The sequence below is a fragment of the Typha latifolia genome, chromosome 3 (genome assembly GCF_019914945.1).
Source record: "Typha latifolia isolate L0001 chromosome 3, TyphaL0001v2, whole genome shotgun sequence".
NCBI classification, from domain to species: Eukaryota; Viridiplantae; Streptophyta; class Magnoliopsida; order Poales; family Typhaceae; genus Typha; species Typha latifolia.
In genome coordinates this window covers 4338838-4360767 of record NC_133088.1, presented here as the reverse complement: position 1 = coordinate 4360767, position 21930 = coordinate 4338838, and the positions used below count along the sequence as shown (strand labels likewise).

At 37.0% G+C, this 21930-nt stretch overlaps 1 protein-coding gene across 1 annotated transcript; it reads right to left on the bottom strand.

Annotated features, from left to right (window-relative positions):
- Positions 1–504: 504 nt before the first annotated feature.
- On the bottom strand, positions 505–20892 carry LOC140785076 (anaphase-promoting complex subunit 5). The gene is made up of 21 exons (XM_073132785.1): positions 20495–20892; positions 19554–19713; positions 19334–19455; positions 17712–17931; positions 16747–16837; positions 16594–16672; positions 16396–16481; positions 14458–14590; positions 14333–14365; positions 13789–14043; positions 12965–13042; positions 12601–12875; positions 11478–11537; positions 11274–11341; positions 10396–10501; positions 10162–10303; positions 2823–2921; positions 2476–2740; positions 2030–2097; positions 1643–1901; positions 505–1015 (listed from the first exon to the last, which is right to left on the bottom strand). Exons 1-20 carry the CDS (start codon positions 20711–20713, stop codon positions 1740–1742), a joined length of 2721 nt encoding a protein of 906 aa, XP_072988886.1. The 5' UTR covers positions 20714–20892; the 3' UTR covers positions 505–1015; positions 1643–1739.
- Positions 20893–21930: the final 1038 nt, after the last annotated feature.

The following is a 21930-nucleotide window of genomic DNA, read 5'->3' as shown; positions in this document are numbered from 1 at the left end:
ACAGCCCCCACCGGGCGTCGTCGACTGCTCAACTCCAACTCATGTGAAGAAGGAAGAAGCAGAGAATGTTTGAGAGCTTGAGAAGGAGAGAGAGGGAAAACATTTCTTTTGTTCGAATGGAGGTCTATGTGAATTACCTGGGTGATGTTTGTCGATTTAGTTGTTTTGTTTGGTAATGATGTTGAACCAAATTGTCTCTAAGTTAAGAGAAATGGTGGAGAATAGTGTCAACTTGAGGTTGAAAGTCGAGTAATCTATTTCTTTTTTTTTCTTTTTTCTTTTTCCTTTTTTTTTTTTTTTTTGAGAGAGAGAGAACTTAATTTGAATTTAAAAAAAAACTCATACGAAGCACAATCCAATTGACGGGAATATATAATGTTGTTTGCTTGTTCCTTTTATAATTTATTCAGATGCGGAAAGCTAAAAGAGTTTAAAGAGATATCCTGATAACTCGTCATCACTTTTAGACGACGAAAGAGTCGCCTAATGTTTACTCTGCATCTATTGAAAAGAAAAGGAAAAGCAGATCACTTAATTTCCAACAGTAATTCCAGTAAGTAATCTTAAAAGCACAGGTAATCTTTCCTGAAATAATAATAATAAAGCAGCTTTTGCCCGAGAGTCAAAAGAAGATGCCATCTAGAAACACACAGCTTTTTCACGGGAGAATGTGAAGTACAGCATTAGACTAAATAGCATCAACATCAAGCTACAAGCCTGCAGCAATTAACTTCATCAGTCCGCTAACTACAAAAAGGTAGTTGCATCTTGCAGGTGTAATTAGATATCTTGCCCCTCATGCAAATATCCATTTCTTTGAGCTATATAGCATGCCATTGTTGGTTGTATTTGAAATGAGATAGTTAGAGAAGCAACCTCTTCACTCCAATGGCATCCTCCAATCACTGAGAAGTTCGGCAAACGAACATTTGAGTATACACACCTAAATAGCAAAAAAGAAGCCAAGCCGACGCCTCTGGTTCAGGCATCTCTTCCATGCATCGACAGGATCACTCTGTTTTCCACATTGGTTGATCAAAGAAATTTGCAAAGATCAGATGCTGTTTTTAAAATGACAAGTAAAATAAGAATTGTTCATTTTCATCTACCACAACTTTCAAATGAACAGTCATAACAGATGATAGAAACCATTTCTTAGTTTCAGAAGTAGTTGGACATGGAGTCCAAATTCCATTTATGTCATCATACATGAAGGCACCCTATTATAAGGAAATACACCAAAGAAAAGAACAAACACAGAAAAAGAAAACCTAATTTGACTACTTACATGTTTGCAATGAACACACAAGGACAACGACATCAACAAAGAGAAAATTTGCGAGATAAACAGTTAGGGCCTAGCAACGTGACTAGAAAGGGAAGAAAACGACACTTTGAAAGTACATAGTGAAAACAGTCTCGTACTAGCATTAAAGATAATCGCAAAACCTAGAAGAAAACCGTCAATTTAAAAGTATACATGCTCAAAGGAAAAACAAAATTGTAACTAATACAGACAGAACGACCAACTAGTCCAGTGGAACTTGCCACAAACAAACGATACACTCCCAAAAAAATTCTGTTATAAACCTTACTCATGATACAAATCTAATGGTATGGAAAGGGGTCAAAAGTAATTTACCTTGGTAAGGGCCGTTAATGGTTACTGAACTTTGAAACTAAGACTATAGCAATGAGAGCCATTGAAATACTACATGACGAACAAATTCATAATTATTTCACACCCCACAAGTAAGTGGGTTCTCTTCATCCTGCGGATTTTCAAGTGCAATCGCATGCTTTCTGAAAGAAGCTGCAGCTTCCTCCCTTTCCTCAAACATTCCCAGATTGTTGTATACCAGAGCCATTAGATAGAATGCTTCTGCAGCCATCTCATGATACTAGAAACAGAATCTTCAGTTAGTGTTCAGAATGTGAGAACTATGGGTTTCCAAGATTAGAAATTACAATTTGACGGCAGTCAAAATGCAGTAGCATGAAAAATCACAACAGAGGTCAAGTGGCTTACTTCTAAAATTTGCAACTCTTCAGCAGCTTGACTCAGAGGATCCAGCACGACATAAGGATCTTCAGAAACTGAGTAAAAAAACGATCATTCTTCAGAACAAGTAATGATAAGAAATTCAGTAAATATGGCCAATCATAAATCATAAAACTATTCCAGTCTATCAGGGAAGCAAGATGCAAGAAGAGACTTTATTTAGCAAATTCCATTAAAGTATAAATAAGTCTTGCAAATACACTTCCTAGAAATATTTGTGTCGTGTATTGCTACTTCGGATGAACTAGGAAGATTAAACTACTTCCTTGAATAAACTAAAAACGGATAACAAACTTGTAACTTAACAAGACAGAAAAACATCAAAAATGGGAAAATTCATTTATTAAGTTCAGAATCTATTGAAAAGGAAAGCAATGGTGAGAACCAAATAAGAAAGTGCTAAAGAGATGTACTTGAAAAGTTTGGATCAGATAAATAGCATTTTGCTACAACAATGTTGGCTCTGGCACGCAGCTCTAATCCACCATGACCAAGAATCATTGGAAGACTTCGATGTACGAGGCTTGAAGCTCTCTTTGCATGGTTTGATCCAAGAGAAAGCCATAATTCAGCAAGTGTCAGTGTAGCAGATGCTTCGAGTAGATCTAAGTTAAATGACTTGCAGAAAGATAGGCTTGCTAATGCATAAGGGAGCCCAAGAACAGCATTGCCTGATTTCTGACATAATAAAAAAATGAACTAATATCACAACTACGTTTTTTTCGAAAAGCAGTAATAATAGTGAGTGACCATATTTTACCTTGTGTATTTCAGCAAGTAATAGAAGAACAGTGGCATTCTCAATCTGCATGTTATACTTGTAGCAAGTGCAGAAAAGAGAATTAGCCACAGCTGCTGCCTGGACAAAAAGATTTCTTATGACTTCATAGTTATAGAGGATAAGCATTTAACAGGAAAAAAAGATACAGTAGAGATCTCATTTCTATGCATTGCAAGTCCCTAGTAGTTGAGACTTTCACGAGTTTATACACCTTAAGAAGAAAAGTGTACTACCAAAAAGGAAAATGGTGAAGAAATGATATCAGAAAGTTTCACATGAGGAAAAAACAATGAATAATGAAATATAACATGCCATTTTGTCAAATTCTCTATAAAAACACTAAAGATCAACTTTCGCAATGAGTCATCCACTATCTACATATTCAGAAGTGATCCAGATAAGGGTTCATATTTAGCAATAGACAAGATTGTGATGATCCAAGTCATCATTATACAATTTGCAGTTTTTCTTTGTTGAATTATAAGTTGGAAAATAGGACCTTCTAAAAAGTATTTGTAATCAACTGTAATTAAACTTCTCTATCTTGGGAGTCAAGACATCTAAACAAGCACAAATCATCAAAGATTCAAACCAAACAAAAAAAGATGAGTATTCCACAAGCGCCAGTCAACTTTGATTAAGAAAAATTAGTAGTCCTCACTCATCAGTCTTATTGATGCGGACATCACTGATAAGACGCGATGGCGTGTGTACCAGCGTAGGGGGCGCCGACAGTTGATGATCTCTCCTATAAGGATCTGGTTCTGATTTTGATTTATTTGGGGTGTCTTTTGTTTATTTCCTATGTAGGGTGTTTTTTACTTAATTTCATTGTAGGTCTATATATAGACCCGTTATATTTTTTTTGGAATTTAATGAAAGTTTATGTGATTTTATTCTCTGAAGAATTTTGGTGTGAAACCATTTTCTTAGGGTGGAGGTGTGAAACCCCATTCCTTTCCTTCTTATTTTCTCTTCATCTTTCTCCATCACGTTTTGCATCATTTTGGTATCAGAGCGAAGGATTCTAGTTTATGGATGTCCCTCCTCCCAGGTTCTACGTTGCTCCACATTTATTCTTCGCACGACCAATCGCTCCATGAATACCGGAACGTCAAGAAATCCGCCGTACAACGAGCAAAGAAATTACCATCGACGAGGAACAAAAAGAATATGTTGTCATAGCGGAATCACCACCGCATGGTCAGGTACATGCTCTTTTCAATGTATTAAATATTTTTGGGCCATTCTTTTCTAGTTTCATCTCTAAACTTTTATCAATTCCTGCTGTCCACATATAGTGAGGGAGAGATTACATAGAAACCTTATATGCTTTAGTCTTGATATTAAAAGATGAACTGTGCCGAATAGAATATTAGTATTATGTTAATTTTTGGAAAGAAATTTAACGGGTTTGGCATTTATGAAATGTGACTTTTGTTTAAAAAACCATTAAATCTTGACATTAGTCTTTGAATCTCCTGAATAGCAAATCTAAATTCAATTAAGTATTCATTTTTAAGATTTTCTTAACTGCATAGCATATCATCTCATATCATTTAGATCAAGACATTTGTATTAGATTAAATTTAGGAGACGTCTACATTCCATTAGGTTAGAACACTATTTAATTTTGTTTAAATTAGCAAGCATAAAATTAAAAAGATAAAAAAAAATATATAATAAATATAAAAAAAATAATTAAAGCAATACCTAACTCACTCATTGCATATTAGTATATGCCAACACGTAGAGGTAAGGCTTATCTCCTCAGTGATTCTAGTGAGTCCAGTAGTAGCAGTATAGATCCCAAACTTATTAAGAAGCTCGACGATATTATGGGATAACTAGGTACCTTAGCTCAACACGTCAGGGATACTCAGGATACTTTGCTTGGGTATCAACGGGTGACCAATGAACGACTATATAGGGTAGAAAGACTCCGTGAGCACACTGCTTCTCAAAATAATCACCGTCTTGACCTTGAGCATGATCAATCTCCCACTCCTTTACCTCATCAACACTTTCAAGGAAATGAGCGAGATCCTGATGAACGGTACCTTCGAAGCATTAAAATTAATGCTCCGATGTTTGATGGTCGTCTAGACCCGCAGCACTTCTTAAACTGGATCAAAGACGTGGACCGTTACTTTAAATGGTATGATATGTCGGAAGTCCGTAAAGTTAGATTTGCTGCCATGAAATTGACTGGGAAAGCAAATCAATACTGGACCAACGTTGAGACTTTTCATGAGATTAGGGGTGAGCTTCAAATTGAAATTTGGGTTGACATGAAAAATGAACTAAAACGTAAATATCTCCCACCTTATTACCCTAAACTTCTAGACAAATGGAACCGACTTACCCAAGGGAGTAAATCAGCTAAGGATTACGTTGCGGCCTTTGATAAATTGCTTGTTCTGTGTAGCGTGATCGAATTAGAAACCTCTATGCAAATCTTGTCCAGATTTAGGGCTGGCCTACGTGAAAAATTGAGAAGTAAACTTTTTGCCCGTAATATTGATACTTTGGAAAAGGCCTACAGCTTAGTTCAAGACTTAGAGGAGTCTAGACCTAACCACATCTCAAGAAATTTCGAAACAAGACCACAAATCCATAAATCCTCCACAGATCCTCATCAAGCCAAAACTACCAATCAATCTTTTAACCGATCTACCCCTAGCCCTTCACAATTCATGGTAGAATACAAGGGTAAGAGCGTTAAGAAAGACTTTTCTAAGATCAATCCTCGGGTCAAATGCTACAAGTGTCAAGGCTATGGACATGTTGTTGCAAATTGTGCGAGCCCGTATAAAATAAGTTTAATTGAGGAACCCTTCGAAGAAGACTCCGAACAAGATTTTGATGGATATGTTCACCATGTAGACGGTGAAGAAGGAGATTTTGAGGATGAAGAGGAAGAAAATACCCTAGGATACCTGAGGCACATAGACTCCACCAGGTTACATATTGTTAGATGTGCCCTCTCTCAACCTAAAGTCAATGATGATTGGAGGCGCAGCTCCATTTTCCACACGTTCACGAAAATTGGAGGTAAAAATTATAAAGTAATTGTGAATAGTGGCAGCTGTATAGATGCCGTGGCTTCCACCATTATTTCAAAACTAAACCTGAGAGCGGTTTCCCATCCTAATCCTTACAAGGTTTCATGGATCAATTCAACCACGCTGGAAATAAAAGAGCGTTGTTTGGTTCCAATTGAATTCACGACTTATAAGGATAAAATCTGGTGCGATGTATTGACCATGGATGTGGGTCAAATTATCCTTGGAAGCCTTGGCCATTTGATAATGATGTGTATATTTATGGCCATTCAAATATCTACATGTTTGAACACGAGGGTAAGAAAATCAAAATTCTTCCCTCGCAGCCTAGAGGTGGTAAGATGGAAAAGAAGACTGATCCCATCCACTCGGACAGTAAAGTCAGCTTGATTAGTACGAGAGGCATTGAACACGGGATGAGTAAAGGAACTCCTATTCTGATTCTTGCTACTCGAGAAATTCTAAACAAGCCTAGTGAATTGATTCCTTTTGAAGCCACTGCTGTGATTGAGAAATTCTCGGATGTCTTTCCAGATGATCTACCGGATGAATTGCCATCAATTAGAGATATTCAACATGCTATCGATTTTGTCCTAGGTGCATCTCTTCCTAACTTGCCTCATTACAGACTTAACCCAACTGAACATGCTGAACTCAAACGGCAAGTTGACGAGTTATTGAGAAAAGGCTTCTTGAAGGAAAGCCTAAGTCCTTGAGCAATTCCCACATTGTTAACGCCAAAGAAAGATGGAACCTGGCGCATGTGCATCGACAGCCGCGCTATTAATCGAATAACGGTAAAATACCGTTTTCCCATTCCTCGTTTGGATAACATGCTAGACATGATGGCAGGGGTCACGATCTTTTCAAAGATAGATTTAAAAAGTGGCTATCACCAAATTCGTATACGCCCTGGCGATGAATGGAAGACTGCGTTTAAAACAAAAAATGAGTTATATGAATGGACGGTTATGCCTTTTGGCTTGACTAATGCTCCGAGTACTTTCATGAGAGTGATGACTCAAATATTACGACCTTTTATGGAATAATTTTTAGTCGTATACTTTGATGACATCCTTATCTATAGTCGATCTCGGGAGCAACATATAGATCATCTTCGTCAAGTCTGCGCTGTCTTGAGGAGAGAGCAACTATATGCAAACCCTAAGAAATGTACGTTTCTAACAAGTAAAGTTGTTTTCTTGGGTTTCATTATTTCATCTGAAGGAGTGTCTGCTGACCCTAATAAGGTCAAGGCTATTAAAGAATGGCTTGAGCCCCGTAACATAAGAGATGTGAGAAGTTTTCATGGGCTCGCTACCTTCTATCGTCGGTTCATCAAAGGGTTTAGTACCATTATGGTACCAATAACAGAATGCCTAAAGAAAGGTGAATTTAAGTGGTCAGCAAGTGCTACTAAAGCTTTCACTGAAATCAAAAAGAAAATGATGAAAGCCCCTGTCATGCGACTCCCCGATTTTACTAAAGACTTTGAGGTCACTTGTGACGCTTCTGGAGTTGGTATAGAGGGAATCCTGAGCCAAGAAGATCATCCGATTGCCTACTTTAGTGAAAAGCTGAATGAAGCTAGACAATGATATACCACTTACGATAAGGAATTTTATGCTGTGGTTCAATCTTTGCGCCACTGGAGACATTATTTGCTTCCTCAAGAATTCGTAATCTTATCTGACCATGAAGCTCTTCGCTACCTTAACTCCCAGAAGAAGCTTACGCTAGACACGGCAGGTGGGTTGAATTTCTCTATACGTACACCTTGCGACATAAGTCTGGAGCAGACAACAAAGCGGTTGATGGACTGAGTCGTCGCATGATTCTTCTTTCAAGGATGAATGCGGAAGTAATAGGGTTTGATAAAATCAAAACTGAATATGAATCATATCCGGATTTTTAGGAAGTTTACAACTTATTAAGCGATGGAGCGACTCAAGAAGTAGATGGTTTCATCTTGCAGGATGGCTATCTATTTAAATCTCGAAAATTATGTATTCCCAGCACCTCGTTAAGGGAATTTTTAATTTGGGAATTGCATGCTGGGGGTTTAGCTGGACATTTTGGGCACGCGAAAACTATTGAAGCTACGGAACATCAATTTTTCTGGCCAAGCTTAAAGAGAGATGTTATGAGATTTGTTAGTCAATGTCATGCATGTCAACTCGCTAAGCAACGAAAGCAAAATAAAGGAGATTTTACATGTTCTTAGTTGTCTTTGGCAAGATGTTAGTATGGACTTCGTACTTGGACTTCCAAAGACCACCCGAAAGCATGATTCTGTTCTTGTGGTGGTGGATCGATTTTCAAAGAAGGCCCACTTTATACCCTGTTCCCGAACTTTTGACGCCTCTCGAGTTGCTAAAATCTACTTTGACGAAATTGTTAAGTTGCACGGGCTACCAAAAACTATTGTATCAGATAGGGATGTAAAATTTACTAGCTATTTTTGGAAAACCCTATGGCACAAAATGGAAACTAAGCTTTAGTATTCAACTGCTTTCCACGCACAAACTGACGGGCAAACTGAAGTAGTCAATAGGAGCTTAGGTAACCTACTGAAAACTCTTGTCGACGAGAATCTAAGAGACTGGGATCAAAAACTGTCAAGTGCTGAATTTGCATATAATAATTCTATTAATAGATCCATAGGTCTGAGTCCAACTGAGGTAGTATATGGTTACAAACCTAGACAACCTATAGATCTCATTCCTATGTCCCATTATCATAGGTTGTCTGAGTTTGCATCTGCATTCGCATCACATATTCATGACTTGCATAAAGAAATCAGTAACAGAATTGCTCAAAATAATACTAATTATAATATTCGAGCTGATCTAAGAAGAAGATTCAAAGAATTTAATGTTGGAGACTTTGTGATGGTCTGGATACGTCCGGAACGATTCCCACCTAGAACTGTCAAAAAGTTGCATGCACGAAATGCCGGATCTTTTAAAATTCTCAAGAAAATTAATGATAATGCTAATGTTCTAGATCTCCCTAGTGATTTCAGCATTAGTTCTACTTTTAATATTGAGGATCTAGTAGCTTATAAAGGTCCAGATTTTATCCCAGATAATCCACTAGACACTGAGCCTACCCATGAGCCTGTTTATGAGAGACCCTCTTTACCTCCACTTCCCAATATTCCACCTAACACAGCAGACGAAATTGATAAAATTTTAGATGATGAAATTCTTTCAACTAGAGAAGGTGGATCCCAACGGTATCTAGTACGTTGGAAAGGACAACCTATATCTGATGACACATGGCTTGATCGTCACGATTTGGAGGTGCATCGCCCTGATACCTTAGAGTAGTATGAGAGCAGCAGAGCAGCACACTCAACGGAGTCGACTTCTCTCCCACCCGGGGAGAATGATGCGGACATCACTAATAGGACGCGATGGCGTGTGTACCAGCGCAAGGGGGCGTCGACAGTTGATGATCCCTCCTATAAGGATCTGGTTCTGATTTTGATTTATTTAGGGTGTCTTTTGTTTATTTCCTATGTAGGGTGTTTTTTGCTTAATTTTCCTTCTTATTTTTTCTTCATCTTTCTCCACCACGTTTTGCATCATACACTCACTATAGATAACTAAGAAAGTCCTTCTCCAAGTCGACAAGTAAAAACAAACAATAGTAAAAGAGAATCATGTCCAAAGACGCTTTTGTGATCCTCATTGCAAATTCCCCCAAATATAAATAATGAAAGGGTGATATAATATGTGAAATAGCAGTTCAATGTGCAAATACTGTGCTTCATGTTCTAATAATTTTATCCATGGTTCAAAGTTTAGGTTGACCCCTAGAAAAAATGAATATTTTAGGCAGAAATAGAATGGTTTTAGCCTATTGTGGTCCAAAATAAATGTCAAAATCAGAAATTTTGATAGTTTCGGCTTACCCAATGAGTTTCGACTTTAATTACATTAAATTTCGGCCATTACTGTTCCGTCTTAGGTGAAACTTACCTAATGTTTTACATGCATTCTAAAACAATGGTACAACTAAATGCTTTCTATTCCATAAAGATATAGGTATGATATAGCAAACAGGTCAGTAGATGCCAAAAAGATCAAATACAAAGAGGAGGTGTTCAAGTGCACAAGATATCAAATGCATATTAGCAATGTTGACGATAAGCATTCTTCTTGGTTTTGTAGAAAATGGGTAAAAACAAACGGAATACTAGTGTATGCTACTTAGAAGAAAACTTAGGAAACAAAAAGTAGTCAAACCTCACTAAACTGGTTGGATGCAAGTAGCGTGCGTGCATGTCGAAGACTAGCCTCAGTTTTTAGATCCATGTCAACCCCACTAACAGATGATGCCAGTGCCCCAAACTCATCACAAACTTGTCCAGCAATTTGCAAATGCCCTCTGGAATAGATTTTTTGTGTAAAGCAGCAACAGAACGCTGATTTCTGCAGTTTACAGTGAATAAGCCAGAGCGAAAACATTAATAAACATACCTATGTAAAGCACGCTCATGAAGCAACTGCAGCCTAAGTAGCTGGATGCACGATCTTGATACAGATTGGAACTTCTCTTCTGCCAGCTTCAGGGCAATGAAAGCTTCTGAAGGGGAAATTGTATTGTTTAATATACACTTAAGGCTAAACAAATCTGAAAATTATTTAAACACAAAAGCAGAGCACCAAGTATTTCTAACATGTTCTTAACATGATAATGGCGCACAAGGATAGTGTGACATAATATAAATAAGTTACAATGATTTTATATGGCTAAAAGGGAATTCCTTGTGGTAAGCTATAATATGAAAACATGGCTGAAAGAAAAGGAGAATCAACTTATCAAAAGAACAAACTTCAAGTACTTTGATGATAGCAGAACCAAATATACAACTGTACATAGGATGATGACTAACAAATAATTGTAAAAACTCATTTGTGTTACAAAATAGAAACAGTCATCATTGCCGATATTAAATGGACTTCTGATTTAACATATGCTAAAACTTAACACCAGATGTGCTTGTATTTAACAATTTAAGATGGATATATAACTATATAAGCATATTTGACCATTGATATAATAGAGAAATTAACTCTAGCTTTTTCTTCTTTAATATCCCTGTATAACACTGCAATGTCAGTCTGAACAAACACAAAAGGTCTGTACTTGGGACCAATTGACAGATGTCTCCAGTCCTTCCTACTCCTATATATCGTTCTTGAATCTTGGACACCTCAGGGTCCAGTCAGATTATAAATCACTAACCACAGTTCAAAAACAAACTATTCTAGCAAAACGATACTAAAGAAAGTTCAGAAAAGGGACACAGTAAATCGTCATTTTTGCAAGCATAGGAGTCTATTTACTAACTGACCTGAATATCCTTTGAACACAGCTAATTGTTGAATAAGTTTGGCATATGCTAGTGATAACTCCGATGAACTGTTACATTAAAACAATGTCATGCGCATCCTAATTGTCCGAAGCATTCAGGTTATATGAGAATAAGCAGAAAAGTAAAAATAGGAAGATAGTAAAACTAAGCAAGAAAATGTGATGCATGATAGCGTTTTGATACCTTGCAGCATCTGCAAAGCACGTCACATAAACCAACGCGTTCATTCGAACCAATGGCGCACTGGGAAAATAAGAAAACTAAACCAAATGAAAAATTGTACAAGTAAAGTCCCAAAGGCCCTATAGATACTGGTCCTTGAATGACAATAGAATAAGAGGTTCTTGTGGACATGCACTAGATATATATAATGAGAAAGAATGATCCAGTAGAAAGTTCCAAACATGGAGTGGAAGCAAAAGGAGTATAGAGATGCAACTGGATAAAACTACTGGAATGATGCAGATATCCCATTATGGAAAAACACAGTTAAATCTGCACGTCATATCAGTATATTAAATGATTCACAGATATGGCCTTTATTATCATACTTCCATCATTTTCCTTGAGTTTGTTAGAAGATCTATAATCCATACTTATGCCTACGGATAAATGATAATCACTTAATAACTTGTACACCATGATTTCCATAATCAACCACTAAAGATACCCCTCCAAAATGTCCACATTCACAAATAAAGATTATTCACAATCCCTTAGCCACCCTATGAACTACCCTCCATAACCCCCACCACATTCAGGACTCCATTAGAGATCTACAACTCCACCTTTAAGCCCTCTAATCCAAAATCACCTCCACCCGGTTCTAACACCACCACCGGACCTAGCAATGGTCTGACTCTGGGAAGGGTGTGAATATCAAAATCATATTTAGAAGGTTACGAAATAATGAACCCATCAAGTATACTGTAAATTTTGAAGTATCATATATGCATAGAAGTTTACTGTAAATTTGAATATATATGTTCAAAACACTCCTCATTATCACACAGCATCTCTAAAATCAACTAAGTACTAAGTTTTAACCACTAGAAGTTTGCATGGCTGTCAATTTTATTTACATTGATTTCATGGAGACCTCAAAAATAATGTGAAATTTAAACCCACCATCTTTGTATGCAAGGAGATGATGTCACCGACCAACTTCAGATTTACCAGAAAAAGACATAATAGTACAAATCCCCATGTTGATAATTTAATAGAACTTGGTGAATATTTAACATGTTTGTCAAACCATGAAATTATCACTTTAAGAAGGTTCAAAGAAGAAAACAGATGGATCTACCTTCCATAATGCTCCCAAGCAGTAGCTCTCAGCAAGTATGATGCACCAGTTAATTGCAAAACAGATCCAGGTACGGGACTTGGCTGTGCATGAAACTGAAACACATCAAAATCATTTATCAGAGAGTGTCTTGATTTCTGCGAGTTCTTAAGCCATGGACTAGTGGCATTTGCAAGATTCTTAAGCCATGAGGTGCTAAAAGCACCATTATCATTTGATAATGATAAGCCATCTGATCCGAATTCAGTTAGCACATTGGAACTTAGCCACAGTTCCTGCAAGAGGACCATACTCAAAATGGTAAATAGTTTGAAACTAGAGTCGTCCATCTTTGTCAGCAAACATTACTGTATAAACCATGTACCTTGCAAACATCAACAGGACATGTTCTAAGCCTGGTGGAAGATTTAGGGCCAAAGGACAGTAATGGTCTTTTAACATGCTGAGAAGTCAAATATTCAAAAAGGAGGCATAGTCAAACCACAATGTAATAAATAAATAAATCACTCAAAAGTATATTCCCATATTATACCAATAAACACTACAACACTTGGTATTTCAATCAGGCAGATTTCAGTATTCAACTTTAAAGTAGAAAACTTTAGAAAGTTTAACCATGTTATCTATTGGTAGTTGTGTCTCAAAATACAAGCTATAGATATAGTATCCTGAATTACAGGGTTCCAACGTCCAACTAATATATGTGCTCATAATGAGAAATTTTAACAAAACTCAAGATGAATTTTACTAGGGCTAGAGGATCCATTTGCATGTGCAAATCCTGCAAATGTTTGCTTAAATGGGGTTGTCCACAAAAACACTAAGAGATACAAAGAAGATAAGAATATTCTCAGAAAGCGATCTTGTCAGATATAGAGTTATGTACAAATGCAATATCGTAGCCAGTGATATTACAGTATGCCTCTTTTAACATGTTTTCATGTCTGCTCGATGATTTGATTGCTGATTATTGTACACAACATATACTTTAAAAGCAGGGGCATCAGGGCATCTAAACACTAGCTGAACCATAACAGGTCAACTCGTATCATATGGTCTTAAAAACCTACTCACTGATACATTGGAAAGTCAGAAATCAGTAATAGATGAGATAAGTAATATAGAAATATATCACTAAAAAGGCCATATCTTGTGAAAATATAGAGAAAACAGCTTACGTAAGTTTACCTTAAGATCGAACTTTGCAAGAGCAAGATGATTGAAGGCCAACAAACTTATGAGCTTCAAGCTATCAGCTCTCCTAAGTGACCTTTTCAAGAGTACAAGTAATTGCTGCTGGGTAGACAATGGCGTACCTAGACCAGTACTAGTCCCAAATGAATATGGGGAACCAATTATCCCAACTGTGCTTGAAATGCCTATCTCTGATAAAAGATTGGAAATTGCTGCTAACGTATAGGCAAGACATGAGTCATCATTATTCTGCATAGTAAGAGCAGCAATAATTATAATAATAGCTTATGAGAGGCCATAAAATGGATTTTTACATAAAGTATAACAATGTTCTAATTTGTCTAGTTATTTTCTTCCAAACCCAACTATGACACCAAAGTATGGTTTAATAGTTGTTTGTGAAAATATGATAACCCTAGTTTTGTCATAGCAGACGAGGTTTACATATTGCCAACAAGTCCAAGATTTTTTTTTATACATTACCAGATAAATCAAACTGTAATTTCAAAACCAAATACACCAGGCATTGATAGATCACCTGTTGTGAAACACGTACAGCTTCAGTTAGAGCCTGGAGGACAGCAAAAGAAAAGAAATTATTAAGCCATATCATATATATGAGCATTCTATAAAGAATAAAATAAAAGCTCAATACTAAATTACTTCTAAGGCTTTCTTAGAATGTCCAAAATGACAGTGCATGGTGCCTAAGCACAGTAAAGCAGTCTCGTATCTTCCAAGGAGAATATCAGAGGGAGGAGAAGATGAACGGCTAAAAAGCCCTTCCATCCCTGCACTACAAGAATTCAAGTAAAAATATAAGAAATAAGAAATATTCACTGGTTGGAAAGAGATTTCAGAAGTTTCACATTTTCGATTAAATGCATGGTGAGTCAAAATGTTTACTCACATATTGGCTATGCTACTTTGCAACTCTCAAAGACAGAGAAAATTCACAAATAGAAATATATGCATTTATAACTGCAAATTGGTCTAAGAAAAAAACAGTTACAAGCCATACCAAGGAGAAAGATAGTTGGCAGGTACTTCTCAAATTGTATTATGATTGCCTCTCTATGTATAACTGTTATGGCAAGACAAATCAACAATCTCTTATAAGTTATAACTATGTTAATAGTGATGAGCCTGTCATATATTCTCTGGTAAACCATGAATACAATTATTAGTAATCTCATCACAATCCTCTGCTTGATCCATATATAATCAGAATCAATCAGCTTAACGAGTAGTACGATGAACTCTTTTCTAGTGTATGTGTCTTATCTAAGAATTCTCCTGAAGCAAGGAGTAAAAGTGTAAAACATGGTTGATTTCAATAAAAAGGAAATGCATATTTTTCCTGTAGGATAAGTGAACTTTCTGTTCGCAGTAGGATGACGGAAGGTACACAGGTTATGTTTAATACTTCCATCGTCAGGGTTGGTTTCGATAAAAAGGAACTACATCACTTTCCTGTAGAGTAAGTGAAATTGATGTTCGCAATAGCACAATGGAAGGTACACAGTTTATGTTTAATCCTTCACTTGGCTGATTAGTTGTCAATGTTGCCCTTCATCAAGTGGATTTAAAGTTTGCGTTCTTGTTCAAGTAGTAAGTTCCCCTTAAAAGATCAGCTTCCAGATAATGCTAGTTTTACATATAGTGTCACCATGATTAATTGAATTTTAAAACCCAACTTTTCTCCAGATGAGAAGACTTCTCAAGTCTCAACATTTATCCTCACCATCAAACACAATATGTGTCACTGATGAGAAAACTTGTCATACTTGGCCATAGTCCATATGAGACTCCTTAGAAAACAAAGTAACTTTGGAAATAATATTTAAATCCCCAAAATATCTATCTACTCGAGCATTTGTTGAAGAGCATAATCACCAATGAGTGACCTTAAATCAGCTCCACAAATCTATTGCGCTACTGCAGATGGGACTAAGATTTAGTATGAGGTAGCATTTTACAAAACCATGTCTTGCTAATAGTACAACTCTGATTGTTGTCGTTGAGCATTTTCTATTACTATTTTAGTATCTTATGCTGCTAGATATTACCATCTTTGATATTGCCTCAGGTCCTCAACATCATTATTAGTGCTCTAATAAATGTACTACCAAACTTAGTGGTTTTCTAGCAGAATGTTCTCAGTGAGTATAACGCATGAATTGCAGGAACAGGATGCACAGGATTTGAGACATGGATAGCACGCAAGTAGTGGATCACGTAGTTTCCCATTTGTTCCCTTTATCTGGAAGGCTTGGCCTCATATTTTCCAGTGCATGAGCTCCAATAAATCAATCAATTAAAATAAAAGGAAAAAACTACCTCCAACTTTTTGTTGGACTTTGACAAGAGTACTCCTATTTTCAGATCTATGTAAAGCCATATTCTGGAGTCACAAAGCGTAATACTTAGCAAAGAGGTGCAATCATCATAATCCAGAGAGGACAGGAACAATAATGCAACCCTAACAGTCCGTTACAAGGATGAAGGGTAAACCGATCTTAGCAATCAACTTCACAAGTTGACCATCCTTACATGCTCATAGTACACAAGCTAATGCATGTTCAAAGCTTGAGAATGAACCTGTAATCGAAGTAGCAATGAAGATTGTCGGAAGCAGATATATAATCATCATGGTGAAGAGCATTCAAGTACTGCAAGTATTGGACCTGCCGGGGGAAAAAAGACTTTATTGAAGCTAACAAAAGATAAGTGAGGTGAAATTGATGTGTAAGATGTGAGAGAATAAGGAAGCGCCCTCTAATCAACTGTACAACTTACACGATGAAAGTCTGGAGCTATTTTCTGAAGCTGCATTAGAACTGCATTAAATGAATTCAAGGGAAATGAGTTGGCATCCCTGTGGGGAAAATCACATCGTTATAGGGCCAAGAACATGATCTTAGTAGCTAAGTGAACATGAAAGATAGTTACTTCTCAAGAAAATCAGCTTGCGCATTGAGGTATCCTTCTACTTGCCACCTCGATCGAAGGATTCCCAGATTATCTTCTGTGAAATTATTGTCTAGCAGAAAAAGAAAACAACAAAATAATCACCATTTTGAAGTATCAAACCTGATAATGTACACAATTTTTCTCATACACAGACCCTTCTATGCCCTATTGTTTAATAATCTTTTACAACAGATGTACAGAAAACTAAAACCTACTTTTCTCATGAATTTTGGACCACTATTCCATAAGAAGAAAACACAAATGAAAATAGTAACGTCACCAGGAACAGTTACAGGTATAAAATTAACTAATTTATTTACTTAATAAGGAAACTCAGTTCAGCTACCAATTGTGACTTGGAAGATGATCATGATTACAATAAGCACTATATGTTTCAGCAATAGCATGCTTTAAAGGGTCGGGGCAAATGACAATTCAACATGTATATACAGGGTAAAAAAAAGGAAAGACCCAAGTAGCATTAATGTCAGACTATTGCATACTGGATCAAATACATTGCAAGTCAAAATCTCCAAGATAATAGTGATTACACTTCAACTATATAACAGGCAGGCAGGTCCTGTTTGGTCAATTGCTTATGAAACAATTTCCACCTATTTGTAAGACATATAATAGTAATATGACATGTCAAGCATGAGAGGATGATGAAACACACGGTTATAATTTTTCTGCTTAGCAGCTTAACTATTCTTCATTGATAGATCAAAGTATTGGACTCGAACAGTTATTCTCAATTGGATGAAATATCAACAGAAAAGGAGGCAGTTTCTCTGAAGGCAGATTTTTCTTTACTGTCTCTCAGTAAATGATAGTGCTTATACTAAAGAGTTCAAAGTCATATCTCAGGGTGCAAATGACCACATTTGATGTTATAGCTTTGTGAACTTAATAAACAATCACTTTTGCACCTAAAATGACTATACCTTCATCAAAGTTACAAGCTGACTTAGGTGCATGAAGATGTAATGAAGAGCTTTCTCCAAGATGTGTCTCTGATCCATACTCATGCCCATACTTGTCAAAAACATCTAGCAAGTCATGCATTTCTGATTCATTATTAAAATCATCGTCTTCAGGCAACTCATAAGTAGAATCAGTTGAATTACAGTATGCCCCAAGATTAGTCAGAAGATGGCAAACACCCTACATGTAATCCCAAGAAACAAGATGTAAGACCCTGAATAATAAAATGTCCAAACAAGTAAATGCAGAGGCAAATAAAATGATTGAAGTACTCAACAGAGGAAAGAAAGTTCTAATCAATTTTACCTCAAATAGACTATAAGACAAGTTTTTAACTTTTAAAAGACTGTAGATAGTAGAGAGGTGGAAATGGGTCATGTAATGTCTAAGCGCCAGGCAGGTGCCTAGGCAGGGGCTCAGAATTTACAACGGTTTAAAAATAAACATATAAAAGAAGTGATAGTTAGAGAAAATTTTAAAATTAGTACCTACAACCTGACAAGAATTAATGCATTGCTGTTAAGCACAACACTACACCATTAAAATCCACAAGTTTACCAACCTACAACAATTTTCAATGTTAAGTTCAACCTTCATATTAAACATCATACAAGATACTAAGGCGGTCGCTAGGCGGGACCTAAGGGTACGATGGCATCTTCTGTCCAAGGCAGGTGCCTAGGCAGCAAAGCAGAAGTTGTTTAAAACAATGCTATAAGATTTTGTGAACTAAATTGAAATGGCAAAGTTGCATGATTTGAACATTAAATGAGTGACACATGACTTATAACTGATCAAACTAACAAAGCTGTGGCCTAGTTATTGGTTCTCTCATTTGCAAGAGGTTTTCTGTTTAAAACTTCTGAAATTAGTTTGCAAGAATTCAACACAGGAAACAATTCAAGGATACAGAACATTTCTCTCAAAAAGGTCAAAATCTATAACATGACATAAGAGCATGTGATTGGCTAATCATCAAAGAGTATGAAATTAATTACTATTTTTCAAGCTTAGGTTGGCTGTCTCAAGCATTTGAATTCTTAATTAGCAAAATCATATGCAAATCTGAAGAAGAATAAAAAGGTTGATCAGAGCATAGATAGGCCAACTGGTATAGCTACATTTTCATTTCTAAATCAACAAAGGCAGTGCCTCAGGACACCACTAATAAGAAGTAAGATATCTGGGTCATCTGCTAGCATGAAACAGCTGGATTTGTCTAAAAACATTTATCAGATACTAATAGGTCAGTCATTAAAACACCTTTGGAGGTATGAGTAGTGGTTACTAGTTAGTTCTCTATCTAAGTCCAATAACTGGCCAATACTTTCTCCAACCCTTATCAAATTTGAACTTGAGTTATCATGTAGGGCTTCAGTATTTACACTATAGAGGTCCAACAATTCAAGCTAGAAGATAGTTGGACTACTTTTTTCCAGATCCAAACCTAACAAATTGGGTGATATGTTGATCTTTACTGGCTGGTCAAAGAGGCATTGCCACCTTAAAATCAAGCAAACAAATAAACAAATAACTTAAGCAGGTTTGAATTCATGGTATTAGGAAATGTGTAATCGATCACCTCAAATGTTAATAAATTAAAGGCTAGTATACAACAGCGCAGAAAAATGCCCAGGTGACTATTAGGATCCAGAAAAATTTGATCATCTTCCACATTTGCAACTTCAGGGGCTGCAAGCACAACTGATCAATATCACAGTCAGTTTTTCAAATTCAAGGTTGGAGCAAAAAAAAATTTGATATCTGTTCTGAGTATGGGGAAGAGTGAGTATAATATGTACCTCGCAGTTTATCAAAGAAGTTGAACAAATCATCTGGTGAAGAAAGTGCCAAAAGGCTGCTTCTCAAATGCTCGCTGAGCCAATTTGTAACTAAGCCGCCAACAGCCTTCAACTGGTTTATAAGTTCTTCCAGAGGAGGTTCCAAAAAATCTTCACATGACTATGAAAGAAGCAAAAGCAAAATCTCACAAAGTGATAGAAGTAGCAATGCACCGCCATGATGAATCTCAAAAACAAAAATAAAAGGCACAAAAATATAGCTTGATGGTTGCACAGAGCTAAGTATTTCCTATGTCTTTAGTGATGCTTAAATGTTTTTGTTGTAAGCTGAAACATACAAGAACGAATTATCAAGCAAGAACTCTATTAGACAACCAATTCTCATACCAAACCAGTGGAAGCATAGAAAATCTTGTATGATTCTGGTATAATTAAAAATAAATAAACGTAATTCATGTATGTGCATAAGTAGTTACTTCTCAAATGACAAATGTTGGCGGATACATTGTTCTGCAAAGCAAATAGGAATGCCTAGGAAACAAGAATCCCAATAGCACGCATGTAGCTGTCGTATCAAAACCAATAAAACCAAACAAAGTTCTCTGCTCTTCTCATACAAACCACAAAAGTTCGAAACTGGAGAAAAATCGCCAAGAACCAGAAGCAAAAACAATGCCTGGGGGAAAAAAAATACTCGGATCTCTAAATAGATTTCAAGAGCCATGGCAAAAGTTTAATGCTAGGACATAAATCGAAGGTAAATGCCAGGAAATAAGAACTACACGCGGACTTATCTCTCGTATCAAACCAACAAAAGAGAGAACAATAAAACAACAGCAATCGAGATCGCCAAGAACCAGAACCGAAACAGCAGCACCAAGAGAAACTCGAAACCCCAAAGTAAATTATCAAAATGGGGGAGAGAGGGAAACGAATCAAACCCTGGTGAGGGAGAAGAGGAAGAGGCCGAGGCGGTTGTGCTGGGCGATGGACTGGAAGGGGAAAGGGACGGCCTGCTGAGCCGGCGGCGCAAAGACCTGGATGAGGTGGCAAACGGCGATCTTGTGCGGAGTGATGTCGAAGACGCCAACACCACCGCCGCCACCGTCCTTAGAGGTCGAGCCACCTCCTCCTCCTCCTCCCAGAGCCAAGCGGCTCATGGCGACGAGGGGATGGTGATCGATCGATCGATCGATCGACCTGAGAGGGACTTGTTGGCTCTTGAAGGAGAGGTCTTATAAATGGAGATGGAAGAGTGAGGGAAAAGGGCGCGCGTAGGGATTTCAACGGGAGAGGGTTTAAGAGAGAAAACGGTGGAGAGTGGAGATGGGAGTGGCTGTGGGGCAGTGGACTGAACGCCTGCCGGTTTAATTTCTACGACGCGGTATTTGGACCGGTGCTTAACCGGTTTAATTTTATTGATCAACTAAACGAAGCTAACTCGAGCTTATTGGGACCGGCGCTTAACCGGCTTGCCTGGCCTAATTCTCATCCCGAGCTCATTTAAAATTGGGACCATGCTAGCTTGTACCGACTCAGCCTGAGATCCAAGCTTTGGATTGAAATTAGTTTCGAGTCCAATCTAAAATATCAAACTTGAATTGATTAGATTCATTTCTAGTCTATTTCTGACTTAAGTTAAACTCGAATTTATTTTAAGCCGCTTGATGAGTAGATTCGTGTCCATTAAAATTTAAGGTAATTTAAACTTGAATCAAGCTTGACTTATCAAGCTCAAGCTCAACTTAAAATTAATTAATCTTGATTCATTTTAAATAGAGTTTGATCTTACCTTATAAGTTGAGCTTGAATTGGTTCGATTATTTTGACGGCCCTAGCTATGTGACCTAAAGGAGGAGCTTGATCTTCGTATTTCTATGAGCCATTATTTTTTATCCTAAGTTCACCAAATTGCTCTCCTCATCATCTACTTCTCCCTGCTTACACTTCGGGGCTCTTTATCGCTCTCGTCGCCTCTCACCTCAGATATGTTTTTTCCATTACAAAGCATGACTCAAAATGCTTTCAATTCTCAGTGCAAGCTAGACCTAAGCACAAAGTCAAGCTGATTTTCTCAACTAAGCTTAAACTATTGAAGAAGTTTAATAGAGCAACTAATAATGGAGGAGCAAAATATGGTCAACCGGACTAGTAACAATAATGTGCAATGTGTAGAGAAATAAAGAAAGGGATAAAATTGTTTGGCAGTTTGAGAAGAATGTCATCTATTAGGTGAAGTTTCTTTATAGTTTTTATTTTAATAATAGTGGGATTATCTCAAAAGGACTTGTTAAGATTTGCCAAATGCAAATTTCTTTTTAAGATCGGGCTTTCCTATGGCTAGCCTATAATAATTGGCTTTTGACTAGATATAACT

What these genes read in the sequence shown, in the direction of transcription:
- LOC140785076 (XM_073132785.1), bottom strand. Translation starts at nt 20,713, where the DNA reads ATGAGCCGCTTGGCTCTGGGAGGAGGAGGAGGAGGTGGCTCGACCTCT. An exon ending in TTAATTTATTAACATTTGAG is followed by an intron (nt 17,932 to 19,333) that starts GTGATCGATTAC and finishes GATTACATGTAG; the next exon opens with GGTGTTTGCCATCTTCTGAC. An exon ending in TACTTGCTGAAATACACAAG is followed by an intron (nt 2,741 to 2,822) that starts GTAAAATATGGT and finishes TTATTATGTCAG; the next exon opens with AAATCAGGCAATGCTGTTCT.